This window comes from Varanus komodoensis, unplaced genomic scaffold, assembly GCF_004798865.1.
Source record: "Varanus komodoensis strain SLA01 unplaced genomic scaffold, ASM479886v1 scaffold44_3, whole genome shotgun sequence".
NCBI lineage: Eukaryota > Metazoa > Chordata > Lepidosauria > Squamata > Varanidae > Varanus > Varanus komodoensis.
This window is the reverse complement of record NW_025336010.1, coordinates 3,400,664-3,416,054: the sequence shown is the minus strand read 5'-3', so window position 1 is coordinate 3,416,054 and position 15,391 is coordinate 3,400,664. Positions and strand designations below refer to the sequence as shown.

Here is a 15,391-nt window from a genome sequence, read left to right as displayed (position 1 = left end):
GGAAGAGGAGGGAGGCCATTTGCCAGCCCAGGTGCGGGGTGGGGGGGCTCCCGGAGGGCCCAGAAATGCATTTGGCCAGGCCCGTTTCCCCTTGCTGGTTCCCACTGGAGTAGCAGCGCTGGCTTTGGTCCTTCATGTCCCGCGGCAGTGGGGAAAGCCGCATCTCCCCCTGCCGAGGCCGTTTGGTCCCCTGTGGTGCAAAGGGAAGACCCTCCACCCCCTCGCTAGCTCAGGTGGGCACAGCCAGTGGTGCGGGGAGCCGGGCGCCCAGGGCCACAGCCCAGCCCTTTCCAGCAGTGGGGATGCTCCCCCCCCACCCGCCGAACTCGCTCTCACCTGGGAGCTGCGCTGCAGCCCTTGCAGGAGTTGGGGGAAATGGGTTTTCCTGGCGCCATCAGGTGGTTTCCTCTTGCAATGCCCAGTGTCGCAGCCCAGCTGGCAGCACAGACGAGGCCAGCCCCTGAGTGGAGGGGGAAGCTGCCAGGGACCCCTTCGCACCTACTCCTGCAGGGCCCACTGCACTGAGCCCCTGCGCTGGAGCAGCAGCTCCTTCGGCCCCGGACACAATCCCCCGTGAGCTCCCGAGGAGGCCCTGCGGAGGAAGCAGGGGGGCGGCTGGCGGTAGGATCGGGCCCGTCTGGTGGCGGGGCATCGCCGTGCGCCCCCTGGCCGCCCCACCCCGCCCCTGAGCGCGCTCTGCCTTTGACAGGTTGCTCGTGGACTGCGTGCCGCTGGTGGACGTGGAAGACATGATGATCATGGGGAAGCGTCCGGATGCCAAGTGCGTCTTCACCTACGTGCAGTCCCTGTACAACCACCTGCGGCGCCATGAGCTCCGGATGCGGCAGCAGCACTTCTAGCCTTCCTCCCCGCCCTCCCGGGGCTGCATCTTCTCCCAGGAGCCCCCCCCCCCGGAACATCTGGCCTGGCCTTGGCGGGGGCGGCTTCACCCCCTTACCCCACGCCACCCCGCACTCCTCCCACCTCCCCTCTGGAAAGTCCCCGCTCGCGAGGGGGGCAGCACCCCCTGCTGCAGCAGGCTGGGCAGTTGGCAATTCAGGCTTGCTCGAAGGGGGTGGCCAAGAGTGTGCCCCCAGGAGGAGGCCAGGCCCTCGGCCTCCTCTCTCCACACGTGCTTTTTGTAAGGTTGTTGCTGTTCTTGTTGTTTCCTGTAAGTTATTCCTTTTTTAAGAAACGGCTCCTTGTCGCCGGCACAGAACTGCTCCTCCCTCCCCACCTGGCACGACAGAGGCGCCCAGCACGGCGCAGCGGGATGTGTGAGGCTCAGCCGCCGCCTTGGCTCCCCCCACCTGGGGCTTCCAGGCATGTTGGACCCCCCGGGTTGCAGCTCCACCCATCGGGGGGCCCCGGTGGGGAAAGCAGTGCTGGACCGTGGGCACTCGGGATGCTCTGCTGCGCTCGGTATGAGCTTCCACCTGCTGTAGGTGGCCTTGGGGGCCTGAAGCTGCCTGGGGCGCGGCCACAGAGAAGGGGGCCAGCCAGCCGCAAGGGACAGGTGGACAGCCCAGGCAGCTCCCAGAGACACCTGCGCTTCTCCTGGCCGCGACTGCACCTGCCACGGAGGAAGCATACAAATATTTTTGAGATAAGGGGGGGGGGGCTCTTGGTGCCCAGGGCCAATGAGTTTCTGACCACTGCTCCCAGGCTGGCGGCCACCTCTGCGGCCTCAGACAGTGGCCTTGTTTCTCAGCCCAGCTTGGCTGATCGGCAGGCCTTGAACCTGTGACCTTCTGCATGCAAAGTGCCAGTTTTGCGCCACGGCCGAGCCGTCCTTCCCTGGCCCCCTTGCAGGAGAGGCCCCCGCCTGGCCTCCCACAGAGGGGGGAGCTAGCCAGATGCAGGCTGCACCCGTGGAGCTGCCCCGCCCCCCTTTGCGCACCGCGAGGGTGTCACGGCTGGGCCGGCATGTGGCCCGGGCTTGATTTAGCGGGGCAATTCCTTTGCACCCTTGGCACTTTGCAGCCTGTGCCGCCTCCGGGCCACGAAAGGGAGCCGCTGGGGAGGCGGAGTGGTCCAGCGCCGAGGCCTGCAATCCTCGTGGGTGCCAGGAGCTCGCCTGGGAGTGCGTAAGCCGGGGGGGTGCCCAGCCCGCACGGGCTGAACTGGCCTCCCTGGGTCTCGCTGAGGCTGCGAAAGCAGCAGGGGAAGGAGAGGACTGCTTCGAGCCAAACGCGCTCCTCGCTGCACAGGGATGGTGAAAGGCGCATTCTGCACGGACTCGGGGATGCTCTTCCGGCACATCGTTCCAGCAAACGCACTGCTCGTGCATTGCCATTGCCGGGCCCTGAACCCCCAGCGGGTCCCAGCGCATTGCCCCTCTCGTGCACAGAGGGCACAGCAGGGCTTCTGCGCATAGCTTGCGTGGCTGCCCCGGCCACCTGCCAGCGACCATTCTGCTCCGCATGCCCGGCTGCCGGGCACGGGCGACTTTTGTCCCCGGAGCATGGCCGTCTTCCTCAGGGATGCGCCATTCCATAGGGTCCCCAAGGGAGCAGGTGGGCATGACTGGACTCTGGGGGGGGGGGGGTGCCCAGGCGAAGGGGTCGGTCTCCTTCCCGCACCGCTCGGCCACACGCTGGATTTGTAACTGTTCTGACACCAAGCACAAGAGACTGTATCGGCACCAGCACAACAATAAAGTTTGGATAGGCTGCTTCTCCGGTCTGCTTTCTGCCACAAGCTCTTCTCCCACCCGAGGGAGCAGCCCTCCCTTCTGCGGCCGAGGGGCAGAATCAAGCCGCCAGACCTGCCCTGGGCCGTGCCACTTCAGGCTCACAGAAGGGGTGACGTCCGTGCCTTGGACCCCCGCCCCCCGGCCAAAGGAGCTCCTGGTTTGTGGAAGAGCGTGTCGGGAGAGGGCAAGGCCGGGCTCCGGGCTCCTCGTGGCCACAGCACCCTCCCGAGCCTGCCCTGCGCCAGGTGTGCTGCAGCTGCTGCACTGCATTGCTGAGCCCACTTTTCCCCTCTTGGGAGGAACCTGCACGGGCTTACCTGGCTCCAAGGCATCACAACAATCCTGTGAGGTAGGTTTGGCTGAGAGTGTGTGACCGGCCGAGTCACCCTGCCAGCTGAGTGGGGACTAGAGCCCGGGACTTTGTCCCCAGTTCAGCCCTCTGGTATCTGGAAGGCAGTCGGCTGGGGAAGGCTGCTGGCGTCTTCCCCGTAATGAGCAATCCGAAACGCCATCTCCCTGGGGTCCTGGCAGGGCTGTCCCTGCCGCCTCGCTGTTGCACCTGGGCTCCCCCCGCCATGCAAAGACAACATTCCCCAGAAGGGCGCTGCAGGGCCTGGCTCCCTTTGCTTGACTTCATCCCACGTCCCTTCGCCCACGCCAGCCAGGCCTTCCCTGCCCTCCCAGACTGGCTTTGGTGAGGGCGCAGGGAAAGGAGCCCCATCACGGCCAGGAGGTGCCCCCTGTGCGCTCGGAGGGCTCACGTGAGAACTGGCAGGGCAGCAGCGCTGGGCTTGGCAACTGTCAACCAGCGCCTGCAAGGGAGCCAGCGTGGGATGCTCGGCCACCATTCCCCGTTCCCATGCGCTGACCTTGAGGGGCTGCAGCAGCTCTCCCGCCGGGGCACCATGCAAGGGGCTGCCCTGGCCATGCGGGCTGGGGGGAGGGGCCGCAGCAGCCGGCTCTGTGGAGGGCTCCCCAGTGGGAAAGCTGGTCGAACAGCTCATGGATCTAAGCACCCCAAACCCCAAAAAGGCGGCACGGACACGCAGAAGCACAATGGATGACTGGTTTTACTGGGCTTGGTTTGGTGATGCACAGTCAATGAAGGCTTGGCCCCTGAAGCGTTTTCCAGGCAGCTGTCCTCCCAAGCCTGCTGAGACATTGCTCATCCACCCTCGGCACCAAGAGCTTTCAACAGAGGGCTTCATGCTGTCCCATGCGGATGAGGGTACCGCTGCGGGAAATCTACGGGGACTCCTTCTGGACGCAGGGCGGGTGTGCTGGCCGACGAGGCCGGTGCGCAAGCCAGTGGGCTTCTCGGGATCTGCAGGCCCCTGACCCAGCACAGCTCAGCAGACCAGCCACAGAACAATCAACGGCAGGACCTGGCTCACCCAGGGCCAGCTTGGTCTCACAGGAATTGGGGCTGCCTGCTTATTGTGCCCGGAACATGGGTGCGCCTTCTTGCATGTGGCTTTTAGGCCCATTCCCTGGACAACAGGCACTCTGCACTGTTTTGAAAGTAAAATGGCTTCTGCCATCCGCATAAGTATGAATAATGCCCAGTTCCTTTGATTTTGCACATTATCTGTTCCCTTGTTATTCTGCTGGCACCTGGGACTGAAGAGCTGAAGATCCACACTCGGCCCACTGCAAATCTTCTGGCCTCTTGAGACGACTGACCTGCATCATCTAGATGCGTACTTTTGTGACCATGAGGACTAGAAATTTGCCTTAAAGGCAAGAAAGATTCTGTAGACTCTGCCATGTACACATTCATCTCTCTGCTCTTGGCACCAACTGCATTCAGCCCATGGTGCTTTGTGCATGGCAGGATCTGTTGTGCTATGATGTGTGTAAGCCATGGGAGACCAGAATAGCCCCCAAACGTGGTAAAGACGAAAGAATCCACCGCTTAGGCTTTTAAGCAAGTTTCTGTCCCTCATGGTTACAAAGATATACTGGAAAGCATCCAAATCAGGATGGGCAACTTGCGGCCTTCTGCAAGGCTCGGCCTCACCCCGGCTGCGCTGAGTGGGGCTGATGAGCGGTGGCCTCCAGATGTTGTGGCCCACCAGCTGCCCATCCTGGCTAAGATGATGCCCTGACAGTGGTTGCAAGAGGCGGCGTTCTTGTCAGGCGTACTGAGGTGGCATGCCCACATGCTGCAGTTTTCGGGATCACCCGAACCTAAAGTTCGCCGCCCTTGGTCCCTTTTCCGCTGGCGGCATGCTCACTCCCAGGTTCCTTGGAGGGAGGTCGGGCAGGGGCAAACTGGAACTCCTTGGGGACAGGTGAATCAGGGGCCTCCTTCCGGTAAAATCCCAGCTCTCGCACCAACTTGTTGATGTCTTCCCGGGTCATCTCGGTCAGTGGGATTCTCTGCAAAACCCAGCCCCAAAAGAGCCGCTGACCAGACTGGACTTGACCCTCGGCCCATGAGCACAAACGGCAGCGAGCCGGGCTGACTGGCTCCAGGGCGGCTCTCGGCGGCTACGCCAGGTGCTTTATCTGCACCTCTGCACCCGCTCTGCCCCTCACCCTCCAACGCCTGGCTGCAACTTTACAGCGGGACTCCAGGGGAGAAGCCCGCTTAAAGCTGTGCGGCACCTTAGAGGCAGCCGCCGTGGACTGGGGATGCATCCTGCGCTTTGGCAGGCACCAGCGCCGCAGCTCCCAGTGTCCTATGCACCCCGGCCGCCCCAGCACCCTTGCTGTTGTTGCAAGCCATGGGGCGGGGGAGGGGGGAGGGGGGAGGGACGTTGCGGGTGGGGGCTTTGCTTCAGGGCACGCTGGCCTGAAGGTACAGTGGGGTGCAAGGCCTCTCCCGCCAGCCAGACTCCCAGCCGGCCACGGGCTCCAGCACTGCCCGCCACCGAGCGGTGGAGGTTAAGCAGCCCCCCTGCATGCCCGTGCACAGGCGGTCAGTTCACAGCCAGGCAGACCCACAGCAGAGGGGACGCCACAGAACATTTCAAGGGGGCAGCCAGCCCTGTCTTCACTCCAAACTGGGCTAGTTCAGTGGCTGCAAAATGCTGAGGGGGGGGGGGGGGGGCTTCCCGAAAGAGGCGCATCCTCTGTGCCACATTTTGTCACAGACCTCGCCCCTCGCACAGCCGCAACCTGCCGGGATGGTGCTGAGCTCCCACGGCCGCAGGCTAAACTCGTGCAGTGCAAGCGCCCAGGGCTCACTCACCTCCAGCTCATCATACTTGAAATTGAGCAGCACCAGCTCGGGGTCGGCTCCAGCAAGGTGTTTCATGACAAGGTTGTGGCTACGGGCGGCTGTTAAGGAACTCAGCAGGACCTGTCAGAGCCTGACTTCTCCGGCACAGCCGGAGAATCTGGTGCAGGTGAAAAAGCCAGGAGGCGTCTCCAGACACAGGAGCGGAGCCAGGACGTAGGCATGGCCTGGGGAGAGGTCCCCTTTCGTATCATGGATCTTTTTGGCACGAGGTGCTATCCTGTCCTTTCATTTAAAAAGGGCCCTGCTGGATCAGGCCAAGTGCCCACCTTGCTTCCCAGTGGCCAGCCAAGGGGGCAGTCCCAGAGCAACTTGCAGGGCAAAGCCCCTCTCCAGGGTGTGCCTGTGAAAGTGCCAGCCTGCTGCTTCTGAGCTGCAGTGCAGCATAAGCCATCGGGCTTGTCCCAAGCACGTGATCCCCACAGATGTGCCCAGTTCCCTTTCACAGCCATCCAAGCTGGCTGCTGTTGCCACATCCTGTGGAAGTGAGTTCCGTAAGTCCCGGATGCCCCCTTGTAGCAAAGTACTTCCTTGCTCCTAAATGTGCCACTTATTCAGTGGTGCTTCAGTTTTAGCCTCCTCACAAAAGGAAAAGGACTTCGCTTTCTCTACTAAGTGAGGAGTAACTTTCTTAACTTTCTATGCCTCCCTTTTCCCTTTTGGGATCCATACCCAACATGGCATTCTGTGTTTGCATTTAAAAGCAGACAGCCCTTGGGGCACGTTTTCCAAACAGAGAGGGCTCCTTTGGGAGGTCCTCTCTGCTCTTTACCAGCATCCGGTAATTCCTCTGGAGTCACTGACTCCATCCCTGTGAAAGGCCCAGTCTGTCTCCACAATGTGCAGGTCTGATCGGCATCCGTTAATTCTAGTTTCTATACGCGTGTGGTGGCTCAGTTTGTACTGACAGCCAGAAGTGGCAGGTCACACCTGCGCATGAATTTCACATAACCAGCACACGCGCTCGGGGCGCCACTCTCGGAAGTTAGCACCATGTCTGCTGGGCCAGCTTTTCCCAACCCGGTGCTGTCCAGATGTTTTGAATGCCAATCCCTACCATCCCTGGCCATGCTGGCTGAGAATGATGGGAACTGTAATCCAACATATTGGGGACCAGCACAGCAGGGGGAACAATGGAATACAGTGGCACACACACCTCCATCTCACGCTGAAAATGTTCTCTCGAGGGTGCAAACAACACCCTCTCCTAGACCGACCTGGGCAGAAAGCACGTTGAAAGTGTGAGAAAAGCTCTGCTGGGCCAGAGTAAGGGTCGCTCCAGCCCAGCGTTCGGTTCAGCCAGTGGCCAAGCAGCTGCCCAAAGGAACCCACAAACGGGACATGGGTGCAACCGCACCCCCCACCTCATCCCCCAGAAATTGTTCCATGTGGGAATCCCACCTCCGATCCTGGAGGTCATGCAGAGCCGAGAAGAATCCTGGAAGCTCCTGCGGCTGGCCTCCTCCTCCCGGAATGTCAAGCCCCTTGAAAGCCTCCCACACTGTGGCCGTCACTGCACCACGCGGAAGTGGATTCCATAGTTTAGCCACGTGCCGTCGACGGCGGACTTCCCTTTCTCTGTCTCAGATCTCCTGCCATTTAGCTGCATGGGATGACCCTGCTGGGTTCCAGTACTAAGGGCAAGGGAGACCAGTGTCTCTCCCCCACCCACCTTACCATGCTTAATTTGGTCCACCTCTATCATGCCTCCCCTTGTCTTTTTTTCTAGGCAAAACGATCCCAGCTGTTGTAAGCTTTTATGAGGAAGCTGCTCCAATCCCTCCATCATTTCTGTTGCCCTTCTCTGCACGTTTCCCAGCTCTACAATATCCCTTTTTAGGGCACCAGAGCGTCACGCCGCATTCTAGGTGCAGTCGCACCGTAGATTTTTACCAGGGCCCTGTGACGTTGGCGGTTTTGTTTTCAGGTCCTTTTGCATCACGCCCAGCACAGACTTGGCCTCCCTCACCGCAGATGTGCGCTGTGTGAGCACTTTCATCGAGCTGCCACCTGGGCGCCAGGATCTCTTCCTTGCTCAGTCACTGCTCTTCTGAGCTAATGCTGCTTCTGATCAACTCCAGAAAAATCCCACTAATTTTCCCCACAGAGAAATCAGTCAGCATAAATCAGCCTCAAGCATGGAAGCACCGTTTGGCCTCAATACCCGCCCCTCCCCCCCCCCCCCATAACAGGCTTGCATTCTGGATGGAAAGGGCCTCCTTCTCCTTTCTAGCTTAGGTCTTGCACGGAGCACAAAAAAGGATACTAGAGAGGGAGGTCTTCTGTGATGAAGGCCTTCACCTGGTCAAGGAAGAGGCGGAGGTTAGACATGAAGCCTCACCGTGCAGCCCACCACTTATTCCTTTGCCTGGACAACTCCAAGCACTGCACAAATCACATCACGCAAAGCTCCCGAGGGAAAAGCTGCTGCTCTCTGGCCGAGAACACGTATGGTCAGAGCAATCCTACACGTGCCCGAGGAGAAGCAAGCCCCACTTTCTTCGATGGAGTTCCCTCTTGACCTCTGCGGAGATTCCTTCTGAACGGACACGCGCCGGTTAGTGAGTCCGGCAGGAGCAGGTGACCGGCAGCACTCAGACGAACTGCAAAAGCCCCGGACGGGCGGTCAGCTCAGATCTGCAGGCACGTCACCCCAAGGAAGGAGGGGCAGTGGTGGCCAAGTGGCCATGGGTAGAAACTGAAACACGGTAGCAGCTCTGCTACCAGAGTTTCCACCTCCCACTCCATGCTGGGGCTTGAGGATGCTAATACCGGCCTACCTGACCGGGTCACTGTACGGCCACACTAACCGATACACGGGCACTGAACACATAGCAACATTCGAAATCTTGACCTCTGTTTGCATTGCAAATGGCGGCTGAAGGAAGATTTGGACTGGGGCCACACCTGGAAGGTGGGAGGCACAAATATTCTGCTGCCCCACAGGCTGACCATCTGGTCGGGGGGGGGGGGGGCTCTGGGGCCCTGAATCTTAGTCCCTGGCAACAGGCAGAAGCCTCGTCACGCCTTTGCCCAGACTGTGCTTACCTCCTTCAGGCGGTCCAGCCGTCATCCACCGCAGGACTGGGGGAGGGGAGAGCAGAGCACAGAATCAGTGTGGTGCCTGCACACCACCCAGTGGCCACCCCACCCCACCCCACCCGCCCACCGGGGGGCACTTCCTGCAAAGCTATTCCGACGATGCCCTCCGCTCGAAGGGCTCTGGCCGGCCCTTTGTGCAGGCTCAACGGGGTCCTGCGGCATCCCCCCCGCATCCTGCCTGGGTCCCCGACCAGCACGACGAGACCAGCTGGGGAACAGCCTTGCAGGCGGAGAGGTGGGCTTGGGCTGCTGTTGGCCAGTTGAAGGAGCGCCTCACTCATGGCGCCCGACACCTTTGTAGGAAGAACATTTCCACGGGACACCGTGGCCGTGCTAATGCCAAGGCCGTGCTGTTCCGTCACCACTAGCTAACCTCTAGCCTGGTGCCCTCTGGGCCTGACGGACTACAACTCCCATCAGCACCAGTTCTACTCTTCTGGAGGTACTAGGATGGGGAAGATGGGTCTAGAGCAGCTTTCCCCCTTCTGGCACCCCCCAGGTGTGCTGAACGGCGATGTGAATTGCTGGCTGGGGATGATGGTGTCGGAGCCCCGTCCCCTCCAGGTTGGGGAGGCTGCTCTAAGCGCTCACACACACGCAGGCAGAAGTGTGGGCCCTTTGCAGCAGCTCTGCTTCGGTGCCTGTTATCCAGAGGCGAGGTGTCCCTGGACACGGCCCTCCGGTGCGTCTTGCTGCCCGGCGGGGTGAGCGAGAGGGTGGCTGTGCACAAGGGCCGACTGGCCTGGCTGAGGGATGTGTCTTCAGCACCGTCCCACTGCAGCCCGGCTGCTCAGGCCACCCCCACTTGTCCTGAATTGGCCCTGCCTCGGGATTCATGCTGCATTGCAGCTTCTCTGCTGATGTGGGGCCCCATGACAGTCCCACAGGTACATGCAACCTCCAACCCCATGGCTGTTCAGGGAACCTCTGAGCGATTTGCAAAGATGACTGTAGTTCTCTCTGCTCGTCCCTGAAGGGCAGATCCCTCAGCTTGCCCTAACCTGCCGCAGCAGCGGAACAGCCATGGCCACCTGTGCCCAGACCGACCGGCAGAAGTAAACACCCAGCCCAGGCAAAGGCCGAGTTGCCCCCGATCAGGGCACCAAGCGGCAAACGGTTCGCAGGTGGCTTGGACCTGCACAGCCCTGGCTGGAACGTAAACACCGCCATTGAAAAGCCTCCGGGGAGATGTGCAAAGCAAAGCACTTTGAGGAGCACCTGAGGTCTTATTAAGAAGCTTCCAGGTTCAAACCAACAGGGTGATCCGAATCTGATTTCCCACAGGGGCCGACCAGATGCTTAAGGGCACAATTCTGTGCATGCTCAGACAGAAAAGTGGCCTGCGACATCCAGCATTCCCTAGCGGGCTGTGCAACAACGGGAACTGTACGATTTTTCCCCATGTAAACATGTGCGGGACTAAATAAAGGCCACAGGATAGCAACCCCATCTCTCCCGCCTTTCCAGCAACTGGGATTCACAGAATAAGCCATGATGGGGTCACAGCTGTTGAATATTCAAGCCCCAACTGGGGCCTCTTGGGTTATCTGAATCTGAGAACTGGCCTTTTATTTAGCTATCTTGGCTCATAGCTGCCTGCAGAACAGAGGGAGACAGGACCTCATCTCTCCCAGTCCACTAGCTCGAATTAGGGCTGAAAAGCACACGCACTCGGCCCCAGTGTGTTCTGTGAACATATCTGAGAGCACCAAGAGAGCCGGAAGTCCCTTGAGGGCTGCGTGTTGCTTTCCATGACCATTTGGTCCTCTCTCTCCCACTCAGCCCCTCTGTTTGCCATCCAACACCCCGGCTTCTGGTCCCCACGCCAGCTTTTCTGATCGCCCACTGCTTCTGCTCCCTGGATTCATTCCCTGCACTCTGCTTCCCCCAAATACCCCATGCCAGCAAGTCCACCCTCACCTGCTCATGGCCGCACGTCTCCTGCACCCGTTCCTGATCAGTCTGTCCTTTTCAACGGGCAGGGTTCGGACAGGGGGGCTTTCACTTCTGGAGTAAAAGACTTCTGAAGCGCCCCGGAATAGGAGAGGCTGCTCTCGGCCTCAGCTGTTCTTACACCCCGTCACCCAAGGCTGGCCATGAGAAGCGAGGGCTTCTGATGGCAATGGCGGGGGGGGGGTGCAGTGGCTGCTCCTTCAATCAGTTCACTCTCTTGGAGGACAAAGTGGGGGGGAGGGCACAAGACGTGCTTTGCTCCTCTTAGACTGGCTGGCTGCCTGTGCTGAGGAAGATCCAGCTGCCAGGGAGTCGCCTTCTGCCACCCCAACCCAATCGTGAGACGAGCCTCCGGTCGGCCTGATCTGGCACTCCAGGGAGGCAGCTGCTGGGAGCACGCCAGCCCCTTCGAGCACCGAAGCCTTGGCTTTCAGGGGGGAGTGCTCGGATGGAGGGCTGCTCAGGCCGAACTTCCCTCTTCCTGCAGAGAACCCAAAGCTGCAGAAACATTCCTCCACTCCCCCTTGTCCTCACAACAGACCTGTGAGGGAGGTTAGCCTGAGAGTCGCTGCCTGGCTCAAAGTCACCCCATGTGCTACGTGGGGATTTGAACCCGGGTCTCCCCAGTCCCCACCCAAGACTGTGACTGGGTGGGGCTTGCATGGCTTGGTTTCCAAAGTTTCCCAGCCACCTAAAAAAAAGAACCACCCCCTTTAGTGGCCCGTTTCCCAGCTGCTTCTTAGCTATCTGCAGAGCAGCCCTGCAAGGCCGAGAGGCGCCCACCCACTCGCAGCCCTCCAGCCCCACGGCAGGAAGGGAACCTGGGCATGCACTGGCCGTCCGATAACTGAATAACGGAGGCTGAAGAGAATCGCTGGAAACTTTACCTACGTGACTGGAAGCAAGTCGTGGCTGAACCGAAGGAGTGGCGGGGGGCGTCCCTCTGGGCCGGCAAAGGGGCAGTTGGGGCAGTTGGGGCAGCTGGGCTCATCTGACCCGCCACAACAAAAAGCAATCTGCACATCCTCCGAGGCATCCCGCCCATTCCGCGCCTCCCGCACAAACGCACCCCACGGGGCCAGGCAGAAGGCCACCAGCTCCCATCTGCCTCCGTGCTTGCTGACCCCCCCACAACCTCCCCGCAACCTGGGGGCGTCCTCACCTCCACTTTGCCCCGCGCCAGCCCCTCCAGACGGCGCCAGTCGATCTCGTAGGCGCTCAGCGGCCCCAGTCCCAGCGCCGTCAGCACCAGCAGCAGCGGCGCCCAGCGGGGCAGCCGGACTCCTGCCATCGCGCCGCTCCGAGGCCGCACCGTCGAGCAACTGAATGCGCGGCGGCTGCGCGGCGGCTCCTCCTCCGCCGCCGCCGCCGCCGCCGCCTTTCTGGAGCCGCCCGCTGCTGCCACGTCAGCTCGGGCGGAGCCGCGGGGAAGGCGAGGCCGAGTCGGCGCCCGAGGCCCCGCACTCGCCGCTCCGCGCCCGCCCTCCAGGGGTGGGGTCCGGGGAGGCGCCGCCGGCCGGGCAGCGCGTCCACGCCAGCCTCGGCTCGGCTCGGCTCGGGGCGTGACTGAAGGCCGCGAGGGGACGTGCCGCGCAAGGCAGGTCACCCGCGCGGATGCGTCCTGGTGGTGATGGGGAGGCCTGCTCCAAGTGTCCGCTAGATGCGCTGGGCTGCAATGGTAGTGTAGTGTAGTGGAATGCATCTGGAGTGTCATGCATCTGGAGGGCACCAGCTTGGGGAAAGCTGTGATCCAGTCACCCTGGTGTGCATGTCGCTGCAGCGCTGAGGCTGCCCTGCTTTGGACGCATCGCGGGAGGGCGAGGCTCTCTGGAGAAGGCCGCCCTGCTGGGGAAGGGCGAGTGTGGGGTGGACTGAATGTGCAGCGGAAGCCGCAGCCTCCAGCCAGGGAGAGCTGAAGGGGGCTGCCACGGACCAGACAGGCCGGAGGGCTTTCCTTTATGCAGCGCATAACGGCAGCGGGATGCTGGAGCGCCTGCCCTGGCCAGGTGCCGCTGGACACGGGCCGGAGCCTTCGCACCCCAAGGGCCAAGTGCGATTTCAGAGCAGTTCTCTGGGATGCATTCCAGGCGGGAGCAATGGCAACCAGAGCAGGGCCAAAACACAAAAGCACCACCCCAGATGTGCTGGGAACTCACTGCTGGAGGCTCAGCCTTGAGAGAAGTGTTTTAGCGGTTCGGAGCAGCCCTGCAGAAGAGCAGGATTCCCACTGAGGGCCAGAAGCCTTTCCCTCAGCTTTGTGGCTGACCAAGGCCCAGGAGGGCCCTTCTGAGTCGCTCTGTTTCTATGCTTCCGTGTTTCTACTCGAGACCAAGGGAGGGATGCCTCCCTTTTGCAGTTTGTTGCAGGTCTCTGCTAAAGCAAGAATCCGGGTCACCCGGACTCTGGCTTTGCAATGCAGGTGCCCTGCCTGTGGACACTGAAGGGCAGCAGTGGACTGGGCCCAGGTGCTGAACACGGAGGCATCTTCCAGAATCAGTCCCGGAGCTGGACGGTCAGCAGATCGAACCAAGGAGGTTCTTCTGGAGCCTCCGTGTGGGCACGCTGGGGGGCTCAGGGAAATCCGCTTCACTGGGAAGGGGGGTCTTCCTCTCAGGACCAGTGCCGGAGCATCTTTTTCAGCAAGAGGGAGAGCCTGACGCACGCACTTGGAGGGACTCCCACAAGGGGACACGCCACATAATTGCTCTTGCTAATGCTGCTTCAACGGCGGGATGCGCCCTCCTCCAAGGATCCAGAAGGACTGCAGAGAAGCCCGACGCAAGGAACTTGCCATGTCTCAGGGTGAGGGCGGCAAATCCGGCCCTTCGAGTCAATGCCTAGGCAGAACTAAGCACGCAAAAGCGGGTGGGGAACCACCCATTGACCCTGCCCCATCGACCCTGTCGTGGTGAGCAGGATCCCCCCCGCCCTCTCCGCATGCTCAGTCCACCAGTCAACAATCGGCAGGACTGCTTAGCACTAGCCCTGGGAATGCTCGTCCCCGGAATTCGGAATTCGTCCTGGAGAAGAGCGCACCCTGTGCCCTCCCTCGCTGCTGACAACAGCAAGCGCCAGCAGAGCTCTGATCAGGGAACGAGGGAGGGACGGGATGTCCTCTCAATTAGTCACAGGTTGGTCTCACTGTGAAAATGCCAGGAAGATCTCATGAGGTGATCAAAGCACTACCAGGAGAGCAAAGTGTGTCCTTTTTCATGTACAGATGTTCTAGGCCAAGTCAGAACACCCAGGTGTTTGCCACTTGGCGCATGCATCCCATGGGCGGTGCGAAAGCTCGTGCCACCCACAAACGCACCTGTGAGGTGCCACCAGGCCCCCCGTGGCCCTGCCTGCAGGAGATGATCTCTGAGGCTTCCCTCCCCTTTTCCAAAGCAGCCGTCCACCCCTGTGAGGAATAGCCCGGACCCCCCATTTCTCACCCCCATTTTAGTGAAGCTCACCCACCCCTTCTCCAACCTCCCTTTCCATGTGTCAGTGAAAAATCGCAGTAGCAGAGGGGAGACGTGCACACATAACCACTTTGTCACTTGATCGAGGGGCAAAATTCAGAGACATTCCAGAGACATTTAAAATGAGCCATTCACTAGAGACATCCAGAAAGTGACTGGACAGCCCTCTGAGTGGGATGGTGTAACGCGGTGTCCTGCAACAGCAGGGGGCTGGACTCGATGGCCTTCATGGCCCCTTCCAGCTCCTCTATGATTCTACCCAAAGCCCCCAAATTTGAAGGCATGACCCAAGCCTAGAAACAGGGACCCAGCCTTTGCAGGGTCTTGTGATGCTTTAGTCATTAAATCAAGCTCTCCCATGCCCGTTCCCTCCGGATGTGTCAGACGGCCGAGCCAGCAGAGCCAATGGGAACGGGGAGGTGGTGAGGCGTGGCGTCCCACACATCAGGTGGGAGGGCCTGCGACAAGGCGGCGCAAGGTTCCTGCGTGAGGAAGCTGGGGTGTCGCCAGTGTGACCCTTCATGGCCTCTAGGCTGTGCAGAACAGCAGGAGATGCATCTGCATTATGATTATGGCTATTCATTTCATTTCTGTTCCATCCCATAGCTGGAACTCTTCAGGTGCTCTACAACATTATATAAAACAAAGCAGTAAAACAACAGAAAACTACACTGTTAACGTAATTTACATTATTTTAAAATATATTAGAATACAATAAAAAGACCTGGCAAGAAGCAGCAGGACTAAGATAATTTCCTCAGGCACCTGGGCAACCAAGGTGATCTTTAAAGGCCTCCACATGGAGGGCTGTGTTGACCTGGTGCCAAAAGGATGGCAGGTTTGCTGCCAGGTGGGCTGCAGCGGGGAGGCTGTTCAAAGGACGGGGGTCCGCCACTGGCGTGGTTCCAATCTCCAGTGTGGTTTGGGCAA

At 60.4% G+C, this 15,391-nt stretch overlaps 2 protein-coding genes across 2 annotated transcripts in view; one reads left to right on the top strand and one right to left on the bottom strand.

Annotated features, from left to right (window-relative positions):
- Positions 1 to 2,674, top strand: part of SMTN (smoothelin) — a 69,277-nt gene extending 66,603 nt beyond the window's left edge. Inside the window, exon 22 of the mRNA XM_044444193.1 lies at positions 710 to 2,674. Within this exon, the coding sequence (XP_044300128.1) occupies positions 710 to 860 (151 nt within the window). The 3' untranslated portion in view covers positions 861 to 2,674. The remainder of the gene's footprint in view (positions 1 to 709) is intronic.
- A 1,073-nt stretch (positions 2,675 to 3,747) lies between these two features.
- On the bottom strand, positions 3,748 to 12,320 carry SELENOM (selenoprotein M). The gene is made up of 5 exons (XM_044444360.1): positions 12,157 to 12,320; positions 8,988 to 9,023; positions 8,206 to 8,240; positions 5,892 to 5,970; positions 3,748 to 5,077 (listed from the first exon to the last, which is right to left on the bottom strand). The coding sequence occupies exons 1-5, from the start codon at positions 12,283 to 12,285 to the stop codon at positions 4,886 to 4,888; spliced, it is 471 nt and encodes a 156-aa protein (XP_044300295.1). The 5' UTR covers positions 12,286 to 12,320; the 3' UTR covers positions 3,748 to 4,885.
- Between the last annotated feature and the right edge of the window lie 3,071 nt (positions 12,321 to 15,391).